Source organism: Cynocephalus volans, chromosome 15 (genome assembly GCF_027409185.1).
Source record: "Cynocephalus volans isolate mCynVol1 chromosome 15, mCynVol1.pri, whole genome shotgun sequence".
Lineage (NCBI taxonomy): Eukaryota > Metazoa > Chordata > Mammalia > Dermoptera > Cynocephalidae > Cynocephalus > Cynocephalus volans.
In genome coordinates this window covers 85,738,939-85,762,113 of record NC_084474.1, presented here as the reverse complement: position 1 = coordinate 85,762,113, position 23,175 = coordinate 85,738,939, and the positions used below count along the sequence as shown (strand labels likewise).

The following is a 23,175-nucleotide window of genomic DNA, read 5'->3' as shown; positions in this document are numbered from 1 at the left end:
ACAGTAATCCTTTGAGGTTATTATTATTACTCCTGCTGCAGATGTGGAAACTGAGGCTAAGGAACTTTGTCACACCGCTAGTAAATAGAGCGGAGGCCAAATCCAGATCTCCTGGCTCTGGAAGCGTTAAATAAAATAAAAAGAGTAAAAGTAAATGGCGAGGCTGCCTAGGAGGCAGATCCCATCAGGACATCAGAGCCGCCCGTCTTTGTTCAGTCTGGACAATTGGTCTGGGGAGAGGGAAGACGACTGCGGAAGGTCGAGGGCGGGAATGTGCAGCAAGTCCAGGTCTGGGCTGGGCAAAGACTCCCGTGTCCCCCGGAAGCCCCTCCACGCGGGTCTCCTCCATTGGCACCTCCCGGAGCGGGGTAAATGCGGCGGCGCCTGGCCCCGCGCGGCCGCCGTAGCGTCCCCGTTGCCATGACTCCCGGATCCCGGTACCGACGCGCTGAGGTGTGGCTGTGAAGGGCGAAGGGAGGCCTTGGGGGTCCGGATCGAGCTTCCCTGGCCAGCGAGCCGAAGAGACGCCATGGGCAGGAGTAAGCGCCCCTTCCCGCCTTTCGCCTTCGATCGTCCCCCTTGCAGGCGTCGTCCCGGGTCCCATGGGACCCTCACCGCCTGCGCCAGGTCACCGCCGCCCCCTCCTGTCTGGATCCTGGCCCAGGCCGGCCCTTTGCCCTCTGCAGATCCGCCTGTGCCAGGTCCTCCGCAGCCTGGCCTTTTCGAGGCTCAGGTTCCCCATCTGTAAAATGGGCTGTGGGGAGGAGAGGGGAGGGGACAGAAAGGCATTGGACTTGACAAAAGTGGGTAGTGGAAGGTACACGGGTTTGGGTGTCAGACACACCGGATTCGGGCCTGCGCGTGTCCTTTCCAAATTGTGTGGACGTGAGTTAGTCACTGTCTCCGAGCCGCAGCCCTCGGACTCATTCAGGAAGGCAGTGTCGCCTAGTGGTTGAGGGTACCGACTCCTGAGCCAAGGTTTAGATCCTGCCTCCTTCGCCCCCTAGCTACCTGACTTTCACTGACTTCACGCCTTTGGGCCTCAGTTTCCAAGTTCCTCATCTCCAAAATGAAGGCAGTATAAGTCTTGTTTGTTGTGAAAGTGTTTGTTTAAAAATATATTAAGAGACTGCCAGGTGATGGGATTATCACTTATTTATATTAGATCGAACCATTCTGATATCCACAACGTTTCTGACCTCCCCAAATGGCAGTTCTATACAGTTTTGTACTTAATTTATCACTTATCATTGTAAAAGTGTCATAATTAATATTTTTTAATCAAGAGACTGTACTAGATGATAGGGTTTCTGCCCTGGAAGACCTGATAGCTTAAAGGTAGAGGTCTGAGTAGGAGGTGGTGGGGAGAGTGATATGTAAATGTTAAAACTCTGTTCCTAAACCAGTGACTGATATTTCCTCCGGGGTGGTTTCCCCATTCCCTGGTCCCACTCCTTTTTCTTATCAACCATTTTTACCTTTGTTTCCCCAGAAATTATTTTAGCATTTATTTTTGCATATTTGTGGGGTACAGTGTATTGTTTTAATATATGCTTCTACTGTACATTGATTCAGTTAGGATGGATAGCATAGCTTTGTACCTGTTCATCTACCACTTCCCCTCCCCTCCTGGCTTCTGGTAACCATTATTCTACTCTCTACTTCTATGAAAACTGACTTTTTTTTTTTTTTTCGTTTGTTTGTTTGTTTGTTTGTTTGATTCCACATATGAGTGAGATCATGCAGTATTTGTCTTTTTGTGCTTGGCTTACTTCACTTAACATAATGTTATCCAGTTCCATCCTTGTTGCTGTGAATGACAATTTCTTTTTTTTTTTAACAACTGAAGAGTATTCATTATGTATATATACCAGATTTTTTATCCATTCATCCATCGATGGGTATTTAGGTTGATTCCATCTCTTGGCTATTAACCTTTTTTACTTTCTTTGTAGAATATCTTTTGCCCTCTTTCTCTGACTCCTGCCTACTTTAATTTGTTAAATCCTTAACTTACTGGACTTACATTGGAGAGCATTCCTTGAGTCAGGCACTGAGGACGCAGTGATGAGCAAGACAGAGATGGGCCCATCCTCCTAGTGAGGGAAAGGCAAACACTTACAAATATGGTGGTTAGAGAGGGTGGGAGAGGGTGCCTGAGCCTTGAGAGTAGGTGAGTCCAGGGTAGGTGGAGGCTTCTCTGAGGAAGCAGTGTTGTCTGGAAAGGAAACGCTGAAGGCAAATGAAGCCCACAGGTGAGAAAGAGCAGGGCCCTTTGATGGGAAAGTGCAAACAACTGGAGCTCGGGTGAGGGACAGAAAGAAGGGATGGAGGCCAAAGAGGGAAGGAAGACCTGAGAGAAAGGTAGGCAGAGATCGGATGATACAGGTTTTGTAGGTTGTTCTTGTCAAAAGAGAGTAGAGAAACCAAAAGGTTTGTTCATGAGCATGACTTGACAATGTAGGGAGTTCAAGTGGGAGGTAGTGGCCTGAACTGAAGCTGTGGCAGCAGGACACATAACAAGCACTGCTCCTCTTATGAGTGTCTATTGTGTGTCAGGCCTGGTTAAAATGATTTACATGCCCTCTCTTGTTCCATCTTCCTAACAGCCTTTGGAGGCAGGGAGGAAATACTATCATCTCCATTTTTTTTAGGTGAGGTGACTGAGGCACAGAGATTAAATAACACAGTCACTGGATTCTCTGGATCCCACATCACACTGTACTGCCTCCCATGGGACAAATGCTCAGTGGACAGATCTGAGAGAGGTGGGTGGAGAAAGTGACCCTCCCCACTGCATCTTACAACCCTTCTTACATATTCTTTTTCCCCCATGCTTCCTTAATAAATGGCCTTCTGCCTCTTGCTATCATCTCCTTACTCCCATGTGCTCCTTGATGCTGCTTTCCTGTATTTTCCAGAGAAAGATGCTGGGATGTCAATAGTACAGGTTTTACAGATGGTGCTTGCTAGATCATCTAGTGTACCTCTATATTATAGAGATGGGGAGCAGGGACCCTCGAGTGACCAGTGATCCAGCTGATGTCCCGCTTATCAGTCAGGAGAGAGTCAGGACTAGAATACAAGATTCCCAGTTTTTGCTGCTCTTTCCACCGTTCTGAACTCCCTACAGCTGAAGGAAAAATTTGGGTCTCTGAGGGAGGATGATAATTATGATTAACATTTATTGAACCACTTACTACCTTCTGGTCAGTTTTTAAGTGTTTCTGTGTATTTACTCCTTGAATTCTCTTAAAAATCTTTTGAGGTAGACACTATTATCACCCCCTTTTTGCCTATGAGAAATCTAAAGCACAAAGAAGTTAAACAGTGTGCCCAGTGTCACACAGTAAGTGGTAAACCTGGGATGTGAACCTAAGGAAATGAGGCACTCTTGTGTATGTTGCTACACTGTCCCTGGGAGTAATGGAAGGTCTGATGAGAAAGAGAAGTCATGGTGCAACGTCTCATGTTTAAGTCAAAGAGACTATTGTTTCTCAGGAAAAACAATGTCGAGCCTGGGGGCAGTGGCTGGAAGAAAATGAAAGAATTAGTCCTCTCTGTACATTTAATCTGCTGTGGATTATGACTTAGAAAAGACCTAACCTCTTTGCTTTTAAATGTCATATCATAGTAATGAATTCATTTTTATTACTGTGATATATTGTCATCCATACATCTTCTTTGGTGAAGTGTCCAAATATTTTGCTCATTTTTGATAATGACTTGTTTGTTTTGTTATCACTGAGTTTTGCTTTTTTTTTTAAGTGTTTAAATTTTTTAATTTTTTGGCTGCTGGCCAGTACAGGGTTCAAACCCTCGACCTTGGTGTTACCAGCATCATGGTCTAACCAACTGAATTAATCAGCCAGCCTGGTTATCACTGAGTTTTAGGAGTTCTGTATATATTGCATGTAAGTCTTTTATCAGATATATGATTTACAAATATTTTTCCCAGTATATGGCTTATATTTAATTCTCCTAAGTAGATTTCAAAGAGCAGAAGTTTTAAATTTTAAGTCTAATTTATTAATTTGTTCTTTTATAGATTTTGCTTTTGGTCATATCTAAGAAATGTTTGCCTAACTCAAATTCACTTAGATTTTTCTTTTTTTTTAAGTTATATAATTTTAGGTTTTATATTAGTTTATCATTCATTTAACTCAATGTTGGTATATGTTGTGAGATATGGATTAAAGTTCTTTTTTTACATGTGGAAATCCATGTAGTACCAGCAGCATTTATTGAAGACTATGCTTTCCTTATTGTAGCGTACCTTTGCATAAATCAGTTGCCAATATTTATGTGCTCTGGACTCTCTTTTCTGATTCACGGGTCTATTTGTTTTTCTTTATGCCAATACCACATTGTTTCAAGTACTGTAGCTTTATAATAAGTCTTGAAGTTACGTAGTTTGGTCCTCCAAGGTTATTTTTCTCTTCCAAAATTGGTTTGGCTATTCTAGATCCTTTGCATTTCCATGTGAATTTTGGTATCTTCTCAATTTGTACAAAAAAAAAAAAGTCTGTTGGGATTTTGACTGTGATTGTGTTAATTCTGTAGCTCAATTTGGGGAAAATATTGAATATTCTGACCAAAGAACAAAGTATGTATTTCCATTTATTTAAGTCTTATAAAATGTGGTTCTGCAGTGTTTGTTGTAGTTTTCAGTGGACAGGTCTTGCACATATTTGTCAGATTTATCCCTACGTATTTTACATTTTTGATGCCATTGTAAACGATATTAGTATATAGAAATATAATTTATATTTTTTATATAGATCTTATATCCTGCAAACTTGCTAAACTTTCTTAGTACTGGTGGCTTTTTATGTAGATTCCATTGGATGTTCTCCATAGACAGTCATGTCATCTGTATACAGAGATAATTCTACTTCTTTCTTTACTAACTGGGTGCCATTTTTTTCCCTTGTCTTATTGCTAGAACCTGCAGTACAGTGTTGAAGTGGTGAGTACAGATATCCTTGCCTTTTCCCTGATCTTAGGTGGAAAGTCTTTCTCCATTGAGTATATTGTTAATTGTAGGTCTTTTGTGGATGCCACTTTTGACCTTGAATAAGTTCCCTTCTATTTCTAGTTTGCTGTAAGTGTTTTATTTTTATTTTTTTTAAATGAGGCATGGATGTTGGATTTTTGTCAAATGCATTTTCTATATCTACTGATATGACTGTGTTTTTTTAGTTTATTAATAATATATATGACGTGTATTTCTGAATGTTAAGCCAACCTTGCGTACATTGGATAAATCCTACTTAGTTATGATGTATAATCTTTTCATTATATTATTAGATTTGATTTGCTAAATTTTTGTTTAGAATTTTTACATCTGTGTCCGTGAGGGACATTGTTCTATAGCTTTCTTTTCTTGTAATGTATTTATCTGGTTTTGGAATCAGGGTAATTCTGGTCTTATAGAATATCTTGGGAAGTATTCTTTCTTTTCCAATTTTTGTATATATGGGATATTATTTTTCCTTGAATGTTTGGTAGAATTTATCAGTGGAGACATCTGTGCCATACTTTTCTTTGTGGGAAGGTTTTTAACTACATATTCAATTAGTTTAGTAGATATAGGGCTGTTCAGCTTATTTATATCTTCTTGAGTCAGCCTTAGTAGTTTGCACCTTTTAAGGGATTTACTCATTGAATCTAAGTTTTTGAATTTATTGGCATAAAGTTATTTATATTATTTCCTTATTATATTATCATTTATTATCTGTACAGTGTATATGATGTCCCCCTCTCATTCCTAATATTGGCAATTTGTGTCTTCTACCTTTTTTACTAAGTGTGGCTAGAAGTTTACCAGTGTATTTTCTTAAAGAACTAGCTTTAATTTTTATTGATTTTTTCTCTATTGTTTTTCTGCTTTCCATTTAATTTATGTTATAATCTTTATTATTTGCTTTCTTCTGCTTATTTTGAGTTTAATTTGTTCTTTTTCTAGTTTCTTAAAGTAGAAGTTTATGTTTGACCTTTCTTTTTTCCTACTTTAGGTGTGTAAGTGCTATAAATTGCCCTTCAAGTAATGTTTTAGCTGCATACCCCCAATTTTCTGTATTTTTCTGCAGTTTCTGTATTTTTTTATTCTGTTTAAAATACTTTCTAGTTTCCTTTTTGATTTCCTGATTTCCAACATTTAATTTTAAAAAGTTACTTTTATATATTTTGTCTGGATTTTTAGTTATTTTAAGCTGGAGGGTAAATCCTGTCCTATGTCTCTATCATGTCTGGAACCTGAAGTTTCTGCTACTGTTATGATTAAATCCTGGTCGTGGTCCTCAGCTTTCTCTGCCCTCTGGTTTCAGGTAATGAAAACCTCTTTATATGCAGCCAGTGCAGTCCTTTGGTTTTCACGCTTAGGTTTTAATAGCTGCTTAATGTCTCTCAGCCTTTCCTTATCAATTGTGTTTAGCAGCAGCCACCTGATAAGTTACAATTTCCCCCGTATTTCTCTAATGCCTGATATGTCACACTTACTAGTGCATCCCCATGCACTGGTGTCCCATTTCTGTTTGACACCAGTGAAAGTCTTAACAACTACACAGCTACCTTGGGCCTGGCACTGTCTGTGTTTCACCTAGCACCAGTAATGATGTCCTCTTTGCCACTCTGGCAGCAGGTGATCTGACTCCCAAATCCCATCTTAGCTAGCATCTGCTTTTATGGTCCACTTCTGATATCAAGCCTTCTAGGTCATGTTCCCCAGGAAGCAGATTTTTAGATGGAGATTAACATGCAGGAAGTTTATTAGGAAATGTTCTTAGGGCAGGTAGGAAAGAAAGCAAGATTGGGCAGAGGGGGAAGTTGGGCTGTGATGCATTTTAACAAAGGCCTCAGCCATGGAAGCCATCCACATTCCAGTAAACTGTGCTCCTTGGACAGCCCTGGTTGTGAGAACATGTACCCGATGGCACAGGAGCTCTAAACTTGGAATGAAACCTCTGAGTTGCCCAAGTTGGGGTGAAGGACCGGACCTTTCCAGCCCCACACCACCTGGTCATTGGATATGGGCTTTCCTGAGAAAGGGCGTGACCTTGGTGGAGGTGTCTCTTCAACTGAGGTGACTCCGGAAGGAGAGTAGTAACAGCTGTTGCCAGGGGAGCTCCCAGCTGCCGGAGGACGTCGTTGTTAGTGTCAAAAGGAGAGCTGGACCATGCAGCATGTCATCCACAGTGGCCCCGGGGTGCCTTTTCCTCATGTGTGTATCTGGCAAACATCTGCTCCCATTTCAGGGTTCAGCTCAGGCTTCTCCATGAAGCCTCTTCTGACCTCCCTCCTTTCACTCAATAGCACTGATGGCTCCTCCTCCGTGCTCATTATACTTGCTGTCTGCTTCTGTCAAAGTGCCCCATTGCACTTTCTCCATGCTTTTGAAAAGCATGCTCTATTTCTAGCACCTAAAGGTATCACTGGATTGCAGTACCGTGTGGCTACTGATGCTCATTGTGATGACCCCAAGTCGGTAAGAAAAGGCAGGGAAAATGTGTAATCCTGCTTTTAAAAGTTTCCACTGAAAATGGTAAAAGAGAAAAAAAGTTTAGAGGCTATTAAGAGGTAGCTTTTACCTATTTGTAACCCCTTCATTTCTGTTAAATCTCTATTTCATATATGTATCTGCTAGGTCTTTCAAGGTGTTTGAAAATTCTGCAAAGCCTATTATAAACATATATTGGTTGATTTTATTCTAAGCTGGCAAGAAAGAGAGGGCTGTTTACAAAATATGATATAAAGCCTGAAGGAATGAACATTAAATTGTTGGCTTTGGGAGTTTCCAGAACTTTGCTCAATACACTGAAAAGCTTTGTAGAAGCAAACACAGCACAGCAAACTCCAATATCCCCCAAACCTTCTCCTGTCCTTTGCCCCCACTCACTGCAAAGGCATTTTACTGAAACTTCCTCAAATTATAGAGAATCCAATCATATTAGGAATTGAAAAGAAGCCTAGGCTGGCTGATCAGTTTTGATTAAACCTTTGGATTCCTTAGCAACATCTTTTAGCGAGATGAGTATGTATCTGTGGTTAAAGCTGTCAATATCCTTCATCAACCACTCTTTCCTTTAGACATGCAGATATTGGTTAACACCTTCTTTGGGCAAGACACTTCTCAGAATCCATCTGTCCTGTATTTTGCAATTTGAAATTTTCTAAAATAAGGAAGTAAAAGCAATATGTTTCCTATAGTACCTTGGCATGTTCTTCTAAAGCACATAATAGGTTTTGTAATTCCACCTTTCTTGAAATAGTCTTGTGATGACACATTAATGCTTCTAAGCATTTTTAAATCTCTGGAATGATCTCATGTAAGTGCAATGCTGCATTATTTGGAGTAGGAATTTCTAAAGGTGAATAATCCTTCTTGGAGTAAAAGAATGTTTGGTCTAAATTAGTTTGAAAAACTGCAAAATGTTTTCCCATTTAAAAGTGTGAAACACTATAATCTTTATGCACCATGTAGACATTCTTACACATTTCTTCTTGGGGACTCTGGTTTTTGTACTGATATTTGGCATTGGAGGTGAAGTGGTATTGTAACAACACTTCCCTAAGTGCTATAAAACAGAATACTACACAGCTGTTTGCTTATAATAGAAGAATTCAGAAAAGGGCCCCTGGGAAATTCTAGACCTTCACAATTCTACTTTCCTCTGTAATTCACCATTCTCTTTTAATCTATACTAATGTGTATAATTGTTGCCATTGGGCAAACTTCCCTGTTGTGCTGAATGAACTGTTGTGTCCTTCCTCTCTTGTATGTGTGTGTGTGTGTGTGTGTGTGTGTGTGTTTGTGTGCGCGCGCGCGTGTGTAAATTGGTTATTCATGCTAAGGGAGGTTCCCCCACCCACACTTCTTAATCTAATGGTGATTTTTATCATCTTAATTCTCCTGGTTAGGAGATACAGATCAACATAATTCCTTCCTACTAGTTATGTACCTCTGAAATGGAAGGTTTGACAATTGTATGTAAATGATCAATTTTACACACATAATAGCATGATAAAGAGTTTCTAAATTTTGAAAGGAGCAGAAAGAGAATACAGGAAAGACATTTGGTACCAATAGGAACTTTGTCAACACTCTTAAGTCTTGGAAAAGCCTTTAGGATTGTAGAGCTTGGAGGAACCTATTATACCTTTAGCAGCCTTGAGAGCCGGGAAGCCCATGTGGGCTGTGCAAATGCACATGTGGCTGCAGGAAACCACAGACCAGGTAATATGATGCAATCAGAATTCCCCTGAGCACATTCGTCGTAACCACAGAAGACAGTGTCTATGGGGTTCAAGTTAGGTTTTATCTTCAATATGGATACCAAAGTAAGCCTTCAACTAGAATCTGGGGCAAGAATATAAGTAAAGGCCCGTGTGTCAAGTTATAAATCAAACTGCTAGATAAAATGCATCTTCCTCCCTTGACAAGTGTACTTGCATGACATTCCAGAAGACTGCATTTAATATGTTTCTCAGACTCCTTGGAGTTCTATGCCAGAGTGTGGTGGCTTAGGGAGAGCTGGTCCCCTGGTCCACTTCTCCCTTCTCTTCCCACCCCTGGCTCTGTGTGGCCCTTCATGCCTTCAGATGAGGGTGGATAATCCAGCCAACACATGGAAGCCATCCACATTCCAGCAAACAGTGCTCCCTGGACAGCCCTGGGTGTGAGAACGCATATCGGATGGCACAGTCTGTCTTCAGCGGCCAGTGCAGGGCTTGGAAGCAGAGAATCCCGTTGTTCCCTACATGGGATGTGGTCTAGAGGGGAGGGCATGGGCTCTGGATGGGCACGTCCTCCTGACACCATGGACTCCAGGTCTAATGGCAGCAAGGCCTCCAGCATTCCACCACTTGCTCTGTGGAGTTGTGTGGTTTAAGTCACAGATACACCATCATTCATTGAGGCTCTTACTAGTTGTGGTGAATTATTCCCACATTTTATTAAGTTAGCTCAGATGAGATTGGTAGTGCCATCTCAACCTCTTAACCCATGTTGCATCCCTGCTAACATAGTTCTTATAGATAAATAACATATAGATAATGGATTTTACTTTACACAGCAGCTTAGCTGTATTTTCAAACTGGCTGTACCCATTTATTTATTATCAGTTGATTTCAGCTATGTGAACCAACTTTGGGGTTGGAGGTGCAGTGGGGTGGAGAGTAGTTTTAATGCCCTGTTCTTACAGGCTTGGTTTTCAGGATGTCTCCCCACCCCTCCACCCTCCACCTCTTTTCTTTGAATAGAGCAGTCTATTTAAGCTGGCTTGCAAACTAGTAGTGGCATTTTGGGACAGCGGAGTATAGCTGGCAGTGAGAATCCCAGCGAGCCAGGGCTGGTGGGGCTGCCTTCTCAGCCTCCATCCCAGCCACTTTGGCCTGCCCCTTCCCAAGACTTGGTGAGGAGCCATCTCTGCCTGTTAGTTGAGCCAAAGCTTATAGCAGCAGGGACATTCCCCATGTGTGTGTTTTACTCTTTTGGTCTCTACATTCTCCTTGTCTTTCTTCTAAAGTACTGTCATTGCAAGCAACCCTGTCTCCTCCTGCCAGAAGTAGCAGAGAGCTCAGCTAACTGCACAGAAGGGATCGAGTTTATACATGTTTTTACATTTAAATAAAGGGAAAGTTCACTTTTAAGGATGTGGCACAGAGGTGGGGCAGGTGAAGTTGCTGTGAAGAGCTTTGTCTCATCCAGGGGAGACTGCACATTCAGGAAGCCTGAGAAATCTCAAGAGGCTCTTATTTGCTCATGTTTGAGGTTCTATAGCATAGTGGTTAAGAGCACGTGGTCTGGCACTGGACTGTGAATTTAAAACCTGGCTCTAGCACTTACTACCAAGACCTGGGCAAGTTATTTAAATTCTCTGTGCTTCAATTCCTCATCTGACAAATATAAATAATAACTCTACATATTTATACATTAACACTTGCAGATCATTTCGAATAGAGCTAGAATATAAGGGTTCAACTACGTTAATAACATTTTTAGTAGCCCTAGAAAGTGCGTGGTTTCCCTACTGCCGTAGCTCTTTGATTTCAGTGCATCTTATGAAGATGGTTCATGATTTTGTTCTTGGCTCCAAGTGTAGACCATAGCATTCTATCCAGTCTTCTGGTGCCACTGTCATCACATATCACCGACCTTCTGTGTCAGAAGCCCAGTGCTACACATCGCTCTTGTCAGAGGGGTGGGAGATCCCATTACTCCTCCTGTGAGCAGCTTTTTCTATTTCTCTTGGAAACAGAACGAGTGGTAGCTGCTTAATACAATTGTAATGCAAGATCTGGGTGTTCCTTTCCTTTCTCTTAAGCTTTAGTTAAATTAGCAAATATTTGTTAAATGAATGAATGAATGACCCTTCCTTAGTGAATGGTGTGAGATGTTTTCATATTTCTTTCTTTTCTTTTTAAAAAAATTTTTATTGAATCAAAATTGATTGTACATATTTTGGGGGTTCAACATTGAGATACATGGATCAAATCAAGATTACTAGCATATATATTGTTCCAAATCGTAATTATTCTTTATGCCCCTTGTCCAATCTCTCCCTATTCCCTTCTCCCTCTCCCCTCCACCCATGAATTACCCTAGATTTCTTCTCTCCTTCTGAAAGAATAATGGTTACTCTGTTAATTTGTTGTCTAGATGATCTGTCCAATGCTGAGAGGTATGATCAGGTCCCCCAATATTATCATAGAGCAGATGCTGCTTCTGTCACTCTGGAATGGGCTTTGTGGAGAGAGACATCTTCTTCTTTTCTTTATCTCTGCTGGTGATTCTCCTTGTGTCAATGCATTCCAGTGGCTGGTGGACCATCTGCATGGTGTTTGTGGCATCTAGCCACTTTTGCAGCAGCCATGATTATTGTGGTGGCTGTGGTGGGCCACCCACATGGGGGTGATGTTTTTGATGTACTCCTTGGTGCTGGTGGTATGCCAGGTAGTGGGGGGTGTCCAGTCCCCAGCTCCATACCTCGGGTCCCCAGGCAGGACCTGAGGCACTGGTGCAGTGTGCCTGGTTGTGGGAGGGGGGTCTGATCCCTGGATTAAAGCCTTGGGTCTCCAGGCAGGCCCCAAGGTGCTGGCATGGTGTGCCTGGTTGTGAGAGGGAGGTCCAGTCCCCTTCTCCATGCCTTGGGTCCCTGGGCAGACCCCGAAGCACTGGCATAGTGTGCCTGGTTGTGGGAGTGAGGTCTGGTCCCCAGATCCATGCCCTGGGCCTCTGGCAGGGCCCTGAGGCACTGGCGGTATGAGTGGTTGTGGGTGGGGGTCCGGTTCTTGGGTCTGGTCCCCAGTTCCATGTCTCATGCCCCCTGGCAGACCCCAGGACACTGGTGGCATGCCTTAGCCAGAACTAATTTTTTGTCTTTTGCTTACTTCTAAAATGGGGGAACTTCCTGTGGGAACCAGTACTTGAGCTGTGTGGTTGAGCTAAATTGCTGTCTTGCTGCTGATTCCCTAGGGAAGGCTTTTTGTGCAGCTCGGGGTTTAATGGTTGACCTTACAGTTACTTCCAGCTCTCCAGAGACCTGGTGCACCTAGGTTGTGTAGAAACTCTGACCTGGGCCTGAATTTTTTCATCAAACTGCATCCCATGCAATTCTATATTCCCGACCAATCTCCTCTGAGTGGTCCTGTGCTGATTGGAGGGCAGATCGGCTGTCCTTGCTGTGTCCCAGTGTTCTCCTGGTGGGCCTGTCTCCCCCACCACCTGGGCTCCAAACATTTCCCATGGGGTGGGCCCTGTGCTGGTCCCTTGCATTGAGTCACCGGCCTCTGAATGGCTCCCTTTTCTCAGTTGTTCTGGCTCCTCTCTCCTGCATGGGTCCACGGGAATCCTATTAGTGGTCTTGCTGTCCTGGGGGCCACTGAGGCCCTCTTCTCTCCTGCTGCCTCCAAGTAACTCCATCTGAAGGGCACGGCTACGGCTTCTGCAGGCTCCTGCTCCATGCACTCAGCAGTTCCAGCCTTGAAGTGGCCGTGGCCTGAAACGCTCCAAGCAGTTTTTTCTTTTTCTCATTGTGGTTTCTCCCACCTTCATGAACTCTGTAGGTCTCTCCTCCTCTTCGCCTGAGCTCCAGAGGCCCCAGCTTGGCTGATGCTACATTTTCATAGTTGTAAATTGGTTGATTTGTGGGAGAGAGTGACGCTGGGAATGCTCTATTCCGCCATCTTGACCGGAACTCCAGATGTTTTCATATTTCTGTTCTCTGTCAGCCTGACTGTGCCTCTCAGTGGCAAGTTGCTCTGTTTCGGATCAGTTAGTGGATCTCATCCAGTTTGACATGGTATCACCATGAGATTCCATATCAACATTCTTATAGCCATGACTGTCAATTCTGTCTCCATCTATATAGCAATATGTGTGTAGACCCTACACCCACACATACAAAGACTAATGAGACTTAAGATATCACCATGTCTCTTTCTTCCCTATGACTTACAGCATGGCCTCACAAAAACTCCAGCAAGAGGCAGAATTCTTCTGATCTCTTTGTTTTTGAAAATCACCTGGGCCTGGAGAATTGACATTTAACTGCAAAGAGAAACCAATGCATTAATGTAATAACCTGATGCTGAATGATGGGGACAGAAATGTAATATGTAGTGTATTTTCTTTCAGTCACAGAAGATCTTATTAGACGGAATGCAGAACACAATGACTGTGTGATTTTTTCCCTGGAGGAACTGTCCTTGCATCAGCAAGAAATAGAAAAACTAGAACATATTGACAAGTGGTGCCGGGATTTAAAAATTCTCTATCTTCAAAATAATCTTATTGGAAAAATTGGTAAGTTTTAGTACTTTGTTCTCATAGTTTCCTTAACATTTTGAATGGAAGAACTTTGAAACATGCAGTGTTATTCTTAGAGGAAGGCAATAACTCAAAAAGAATTACATGGGAAATAGTCATAGCCATCTCTCAGTAGTTGCATATGGAATGTTCCCCTGAACTCTTCCATGTGTGGTCTCATTGCCCGAAAGAATCTCCATCAAGGAGTTGGGAGAGCAGTAAAAGCAGGGTATGCATTAGTTGACCTGATTTTTTTTAAAGTTTGAAAGGGAAGAGGACGTCATCTAGGCATTTGTCATGGTTTGACATCACTCCGCAAAACTGAAAAGATTATGTAGGAATCGACCAAGTCCTTGTCAGGTTACCACTGAGATTGTGAGCTCCACCACGTTTATTGTGAATGTATATGTGCAAGGCATTGTGCTCAGTAGTGGCTAGTGAGGGGGTTCCAGTTGGGAATGAAAGTGAGAGGTAAATACAGAAATTAGATGGATGAAGATCAAAGCATCAGCATTATAACTGATAAAACTCTTTGAAGATGTGGCTTAGACTTGTAGCTAAGTGGGCTTGTTAATACTACCCTCAGAATAAACCTATCCACCTGGTCGTGTGCAGAACTGGACAACCACAAATTAAGCATGTAGCTGGGTAGGGGACTACCCATGTGGGCTCTTGCTTTATGGAAGGAGGGGTTTGAGACCATGTGCTCTCTGCTGGCAGGAGGATCCTAGAAGCCAGGAAAGAGGGTGGGACTGGGCATGCTCAGTTTCTTCTTTCAATTTACCCATCAGATAAGCTGGTACTTCCCCTGCTGCCAGCACCCTACCACCCCAAGAGAATGAATTAAGAGGCAGGGAGAAGGCAGGCCTGTGGAGTCACTCCAATGGAAGTCGTGTCACATGGAAATGGGGAATATTCTCACTACTCAGAGAAACAACAGTATAGTTTAGTGGTGTGAGCAAGCACAGCCTCTGACATCAGGTAGACCTGGGTTTGATCCTGCCTCTCCCACTTATAAGGTGTGTGAAATTAGACAAGTCAGTTAACTTGTTCCACCCTCAGTTTTGCCATCTGTGAAATAGGGCTAATAACACCTAACACACAGAATCGGTATAAGGATTACATGAAATTATGTGCTCAGCTTTTTGCTCACCATGAGATAAGTGCTCAGTAGGTGACAGCTCCTGTGCTACTGTTGTTATTAATTTTATCATTTATCCCAAGAGTAGCCCAGGCTAGCCATATGAAGGTAGGAACAGAAGGGAGAAGCAAACGGAGTTGGAAGAAAAGGGACGGAGTTAGGGTTGATGAGGCAGAGAGAGTGCCAACCCTTCTGTGCTCTGGCACTGGAGCCCAGGGGTCCGCTTTTAAGGTCATATTTGACTTTACATGGCAATGTGCAATGGTTCTCAAAAGGGGTAATTTGGTAATGCCTAGAGACATTTTTGACAAGAGCGTGTGTGTGTTTGTGTGAGATGTGTGTTACTGGCATCTAGCATATAGAGGCTAGGGGTACTGCTAACCATCCCACAATGCACAGGACAGCACCCCATAAGAAAGAATTAGATGGCCCCCAAAATATTAGTATTGCTGAGGCTGAGAAACCCTGATGATGTGGCTGCCCATAGTTTTGTGGATAATTGAAAATTGGCTCTAGGTTTGTAAAAAGCCTAGATTTCCATCATTTTTTGAATATTTACTAAAATTCCCTGTATTTCTTCAGAGAATTATTTTTGGCATCTTTTACTTTGCTAGAAATTAGAAACTCTGGCACATTGTTCAATTAAAAAGGCTATTACAGAAAACCACCAGCTTTTATACATGGGGGCATTAAAGAACAGTCCTAATTGTACAGATCTAAAAGCGTTTCTGAAATTTTAATCTCCACAGCTGGGTCCATCACAATCACTAATTAGTAGCATAGTATTTCAGTCCTTTTCAGAGCTGTGAGGAAGCTTAAATTTTTGCTTCCAAAGTATTCTTAAACACTCTTTTAAATCCTAATAATGGGATTTTTTTCAATGCTACTCCACCCATAGGCATTTAGGCACTTATTTAGCAAGTAAAATGACTTCTCTGGGATTCAGACTTGCTCTTGTGCCATTGAGGTAGAAGTTTATGAAGCAGTTGCCTTTGCTAAAGCTCTGTCCCACACTGGGTGATGCAGATGGGCTGCGGAGGAAGGCTCTGCTTACTGTTGCTCCACATGGTAGCTGAGGGCCATCTGGGGTCTCATTCAAGTGTGGGTTTTGGGCCGCACTCCAGACCTATGGAATCAGAACCTGTAGGAGCAGTCTCCAGCAATGGACTTTTGCAACAGTGTCCCAATGGATATCATGCCTGGGTAGAGCTGAGGGCTGCAGAGCTTCTTAAACCTGAGAAGGGATTTGGTTCACTACAAGCTGCAGGTCTGGTCGTGGCACTTTGTGAGAACTTCTGGAAGGATTTGGGTTAGAACTCTCAGACACCCTGCCTACTGCCCTAGAGGTTCTATACATCTTTACTTACAGAGCCTCCCCATCCCCCTGGACCAATTTGGCCACTGTTTTTCCCGAAGAGTTAACTTAGGAAGTCCGTCCTGAATAGATCTTACCTTTTTTTCTATCAGCTGACTCTTTTATCATTTAGAGGGCTACACAAGTAACAAAGGTGGGGAAGGGAAATTCTACTTTGAACAGGTATTTTGCTGTGGGATGGCAATTTTAACAATGATAACTTTAAATATTTTTGTTCAGGATACAGACTAGACACTGTGTTATAATTCTTGGCACACAGAAACCTCCAAATCTGTTGACTATTGAATGCTCAGATGTTGCTAGAGAACCTTTCGTAAACATTGGTATTACTTTGAGTAATTTAATTGCTAAGAGAAACGTTAGTAATTTATTCCAAAATCGTCATTTGAAAAATTAGTAAACTGAAGCTCAGAGAGGTAAATGTTATTCTCAGGTCTATGGAAGAAATATATGGTGTTTTGTAAACTTTAGATGAACTATGTATGGTGATAAGGGTGATGGTTATAAATCACCATGTTTGATCTTTGTAGTTTCTCTGAGGCATGACCAGAGGAGGGAGTATTTAAGTGAGGCTGGCCCAAACGTACATTCCTTAGCAGGGTTTTCTACATTCATGTAATCTTAGAAAAGACTGTTCTTTTAAGGTGTAGTATAATGATTTAGCGCTAGGCTCTGGAGCCAAGCTTTCTGGCTCTGTCACTCAACCTTGGACAAGTAGATTACTTCTTGGTACCTTGGTATTCTCATTTGTAAAAAGGAGACAACAATGGTTTTTACCTTACAGGGTTATTATGAGGATTAAATAAGATAATATATGCAAAATTCTTAGAACACAGTGTGGCATATAATAAATATTCAGCAATGTCAGCTATGGTATTATTAGCTGTTTTTAAAAGGCCTCATTCTACAGTGATTTCTTGACTTGGTTATGCTTATTGTTTTGCCTGTATGGGCTTTCATATTTATTCAAGAAGGTAATCCTGTATCAGGTTTGTTTTGGCTTCGAGTGGGAAAAAAAAAAAAAAAAAAAAAAAAAAAAAAAAACTCAATGTGGCTTAACAGAAAGGAAATCTATTCACTTACCCAACTATGTTCCTAGAGGTAGGACAGACTCCAAGGGCAGGTGATTCCTTCTGTCTGCTCTAGCAGCTGCAATGTGGGTGGGCCTCATCTCACAATTGGTTTCCTCATGATTAAGTGTGAATACCAATACAGATAGCACTTCCTTTCTTATTAAAGTCCAGCAGGAAAAAGAGATAGGATATCCCCAAGCATGGAACATAGATCTTTCCCTTTCATCTGATTGAAAGTACTTGGTGTACATGCCCTCTCCTGTACCACATGGTTGCCAGGAGACTGCCATGAGCTGGTTGGCTTGAGTAAGCCTAGGTTCCTGGGCTGTTATTAGCAAGAGAGATTGGATTGCTATGTACTGGTCCAGCTTGGTTAAACTTCACCCCCTGAAGTTGGGGCAGGGTAGAGACATGAGCCAAACTGGGTTCCATTAGGAAGGATGGAGGAAGAAATGGATACTGCAAAGGCAACCACATAGTCTGATGTACAGGTATGAATTTGAAAAAGCAACATGGTTTTAATAATGATAATAATAATCCTTAGATTCTCTTTACCATTTTCACAGTAGATTGTGTAAGAATGTCTTTTATTTTGAGGGTTAATTAACTACATTATTTGTTTATTTCAGAAAATGTTAGCAAACTCAAGAAACTTGAATATTTGAATTTAGCTTTAAATAACATTGAAAAAATAGAAAATTTGGAAGGTAAGACTTTTCTTCTTTTATTTTATTCTAAATTAAAATTAAGATTTAAAATTAAGCAATATTACATAAGCAATAGGTATACTTTTAAAATTAACATTTTATTTAAATCTTGTATTATAAATTCTTGTTATAAAAATTCAAACAATGAAGTGATAATATAAATTAAAAAATGGAAGTCCACTTTGACTCTTCGTAACCTAGCCCCCCATTCCAGAGATAGCCAGAGTTAACACTTTGGTGTATAGAAAGTGATTTTGTTTTATTTTACATTCTGTCAATGGGACCATACCGTGAGCATTGTTTTGAAAATTAATTTCTTCCTTGAAATTACCTTGCTCCTTTGATATCTAAGAAAGTGAGTGGGAGGTATATAATGGAATGATTGTGGACTGATTTATCTAACCAGTTGTCTGCAGGTGAACATTTGAGTGGGTTCCAGCATTTTGCTATAATAAACATGGCTGCAATGAGCATCCTTCTACATTTCACTTTGTGGTCATGTGCACAGTTTTTTGGGGGGATAGATACTGAGAAATTGAATTCCTAGATTTAAATATGCATATTTTGAAAGGTATTGCCAAATTCCCCCCCCAAAATTGTATAAATTTTATACTTGCACTGATAGTCCACGTGAGTACCCATTTCTACACAATTTCATTAATACTTCTTATAAACAATATATTTTTAAGATAGGAAGACATTGTTATCTACTGATTGTTTTAATTTGCAGCTTACTTTTAATTGAGTTTGTATATAAACTTTAAAATGTTTATTGAATATTTGTATTTCTTATGTGAATTAGAAGATATTTTATAGCTTTTGGCCATGTCTTTTTTAATGTGCTCTTATACATTTCATATATGTTGCAAATATTTTCTCTTGATCTGGTACTTATTTCAATCATGATACTGTATCATGCAGAAGTCTTACATTTTAATATACTCAGTTGTCAGTCATTTTCTTTATGGTTTCTGAATATAATTTATATTAAGTTCTAATTTTAATGATTTTATGTTTTACATTTAATCTCTCTAATCCATCTCAAAGTTATTGTGAAAAAAATGAACCAAAATGTATTTTTTTATATGTCTCTTAATTGAAATATTTGGAACATTTAGTTTTTTTAATTGAGATATGACTTACATAATATAAAATTCACCATTTAAAAATAGACAATTTACTAGTTTTTAGTATAACTCACAAGGCTGTGCATCTATCATCATTGTCCAATTCAAACATTTTCATCACCCTAAAAGAAATCCCTTATCAATTAGCATTCATTTCTCAGTCACCCTTGCCCTAGTCCCTAACAATCACAAATCTACTTTCTGTCTCTATGGATTTCCCCTTTCTGAACATTTAATATAAATGGAATCTCATGGTATGTGGTCTTTTGTGTCTAGATTCTTTCACTTTGCATAACATATTTAAGGTTTCTCCACATTCTGGCAGATGTCAGTACTTTATTTATTTTTGTGGCTGCATAATACTCCACTGCATGGATATACCACATTTTGCTTACCCTATTCATTAATTAATAGGTGTTTGGTTGCTTCCACTTTTTGGCTATTATAAATAATGCTGCTAAGAACATTCCTCTACAAGTTTTTGTGTGAACATATGTTTTCAGTTAATTTGGTAAATCTAGGAATGGAATTGCTGGGTCATGTGATAGCTCTATGTTTAACGTTTTGAGGAATTGTCAAACTGTTTTCCAAGGTAGTTGCATCATTTTACATTCACACCAGCAATTTATAAGAACTCCATTTTCTCCACATCCCTGCCAACAGTTGTTGTTTTCTGTATTTTTGTTTGTTTTTATAGAAGCCATCCTAATGGGTGCAGAGTGGTATCTCATTGTGGTTCTGATTTGCATTTAGCTAATGACTAATGGTGCTGAACGTTTTTTTATGTGCTTATTGTCCATTTGTACATCTTCTTTGGAGAAATGTTCATTCAAAAGTTTGGCCCATTTTTATTTGGGTTATTTGTCTTTTTACTGTTAGGTTGTAGGAGTTCTTTATGTATTCGGTATAGTAGGCCCTGATCAGATATATGATTTGCAGATATGTTCTCTTATTTTGTGGGTTTTCTTTTCAACTTTCTTGATGGTGTCCTTTAGAGCACAATCATCCTTAATTTTGCCTGTAGTTTTCCTTTCTTGAGATGTTTTTGTCTGGTTTTACTGTCAGGATATTATTGGCCTTATAGAATAAATGAGGAAGGGTTTCTTCTTATTCTACTTTTTGGGAGAGTTTGTAAATGGTTGGTGTTAATTTTTCCTTAAACACTTAGTAGAACACACCAAGAATCCATCTTGTCCTGGGCTTTCCTTTATGGAAAATTTTTTGATTACTAATTTAATCTCTTTACTTGTAAAAGCCTATTCAGATTTTCTGTTTCTTCTTGAGTCAGTTTTAGTAGTTTATGTCTTGCAAGAATTTTTTGATTTCACTTAGCTTATCTCACTTATTGGCATACAATTGTTCTTACTACTCTCTTATAATTCTTTTCGTTTCTATAAGGTCAATAGTAATAGCCTCTGTTTCATTTCAGATTTTGGTAAAGTTGAGTCTTCTCCCTTTCTTTCTTGGTTAGCATAAGTAAAGGTCTGTCAATTTTGTTGATCTTTTCAAAGAACCAACTTTTGATTTTGTGGATTTTTCTCTATTGTTTTGTATTGTCTGTTTTATTTCCACTCTTATCTTTATTATTTCTTTCCTTCTCTTTGTTTTGTGTTGTTTGCTTTCTTTCTTTTTTGTTTTTGTTTTTGTTTGTTTCTTACAGTGGAGGTTTAGGTTATTGATTTGAGATCTTTTTCTTTTTTTAATGTCTGCATTTGCAGCTATGAATTTTCCTCTGAGCACTATTTTTCTTGCATCTATTAAGTTTTTGTATGTTGTTTTTTTTAAAAAAATTCATCTCAAAGTATTTTCTGATTTCCCTTGTGATTTCCTCTTTGACCCATTGCTTAGATAGGAGTGTTGTTTAATTTCCACACATTTGTGAATTTCCCCAATTTTCTTCTGATAGTGATTTCTAGTTTTATTCCATTGGGATCAGAGAACATACTTTCTATGATTTCAGTTATTTTAAACTTACAAAGACTTGTTTTGTGGCCTAACATTTGGTCTATTCTAGAGGATGTTACCTATGCATTTGAGAAGAATGTGTATACTGCTATTCCTGGGTGAAGTGGTCTAAAGATGTCTGTTGAGCCTAGTTGTTTTGTTTTTTTTTTGTATCATTTTGACAGCTTTTGGTGGTGTTCTACTCTTCTATTTCCTTGCTGACATTTTGTTTATTGTTCTATCCATTATTGAAAGCAGGTTTTTGAAATTTCCAACTGTTTTTTGGATGGTCTATTTCTCTCTTCAATTCTGTCAGTTTTTTTTTTTTTTTTTTTTTAAAGATGACCGGTAAGGGGATCTTAACCCTTGACTTGGTGTGGTCAGCACCACGCTCACCCAGTGAGCGAACCAGCCATCCGTATATGGGATCCGAACCCGGGGCCTTGGTGTTATCAGCACCGCACTCTCCCGAGTGAGCCACGGGCCGGCCCGAATTCTGTCAGTTTTTGCTTTATGTATTTTGTGACTCTGCTGTTAGGTACATATATGTTTATAATTGTTTTATCTTATTGATAAATTGATCCTCTTTCATTATAAAATGTCCTTTATTGTCTCCAGTAACAAACCTTTTCTTAAAGTCTATTTTGTCTGTTACTAGTATAGCTACTTCAGCTCTTTTATTGTAGTTGTTACAATTTGTAATTTGTTGTTGTTACAAAAATATATTCCATCCTTTAACTTTCCAACTATTTGTGTCTTTGAATCTAAAGTGTGTCTCTTCTAAACAGCATATAGATAGATCATGCTTTTATTTTTCATCCATCCTGCATGTTTGGAGAATTTAATTCATTTACTTTTAATGTAATTGGTGATCTGTTATTTTCTATATATCTTATGTCTATTTTCTTCCTCTTTTCTTTATTTTTCTTAGATATCTTCTTGTGTACCATTTTAATTTTTTTGTTTCTTTTAGTATATAGTTTTGGGTTATTTTCTTAGTAGTTACCATAGAAATTACATTTAACATCTTATTTTATAGCAATCTAGTTCAAATTAATACCAACTTAATTTTAATAGTATACAAAGCTTTGTTTCTATATAGTCTTGTTTTCCTCCCCAACTTCTTTATGCTGTCATTACACATTACATCTTTATACATTATGTGCCTGTCAACACAGATTTATAATTATTTCTTTTTTTAGTCATCTTTTAAATAAGTTAGGGAAAAATAGATACAAAGATATATTTATATTGCCTTTTATATTTACCTATGTAGTTATCTTTATGGTGGTCCTTATTTTTTCATATGAATTTGAGTTGCTCTCTGGTGTCTTTTCATTTCAGCCTGACACATGTTCTTTAGTATTTCTTGTAGGGTAGATATGTTAGTGACAAGCTCTCAGTTTTTGTTTATCTAGAAATGTCTTAATTTCTTTTTCATTTCTGAAAGATAGTTTTCACAGATATAGAATTCTTGGTTGAACATTTTTTTCACCCATCCTTTCTTCCTGCCTTCCACCCTCCCTCTCTCCCTTCCTTCCTTCAATTCTTCATTCATCTATCAATCATCTTTTTTGATAACTTTGTCTTTTCTGTTTTATTTGATCTTCCCTAGAACTGCTTTTAACTGGATTTTGATTGTACTGGTGATCGTCTGTGCCTCTTAACTTGCATTCCTTATTTAAGCCCCATTTTTCTTGCTATTGCACATTCTGGGATATTTCATCAGATTTATATCCCAGAATAATTATTTTATATTCATCTCTGCTCATTCTATAATTCAGTTAATCTGTAATTAACCCTTTATTTTGGCCATAATTTTTATTCCTCTGAATTCATTTCTGTGCTCTGATTGCTGCTTTTCTATAATGTCTATTGTTATTTTATGGGTGAGATATTATCTAAAATTTCTTTGGTGGAACTTGTTAGAACACTTTGCTCTCAATTTCTTCAGTTCCCTGAATTATCTCTTTTCATCTGAGGTTTCCTGTTTTACTGCAC

At 39.6% G+C, this 23,175-nt stretch overlaps 1 protein-coding gene across 1 annotated transcript in view; it reads left to right on the top strand.

Moving 5' to 3' along the window:
* Positions 1 to 529: 529 nt before the first annotated feature.
* The window catches only part of DNAAF11 (dynein axonemal assembly factor 11), a 95,259-nt gene continuing 72,613 nt past the window's right edge, over positions 530 to 23,175 (top strand). Inside the window, exons 1-3 of the mRNA XM_063079278.1 lie at positions 530 to 701; positions 13,637 to 13,804; positions 18,026 to 18,103. Of these exons, the coding sequence (XP_062935348.1) occupies positions 530 to 701; positions 13,637 to 13,804; positions 18,026 to 18,103 (418 nt within the window). The remainder of the gene's footprint in view (positions 702 to 13,636; positions 13,805 to 18,025; positions 18,104 to 23,175) is intronic.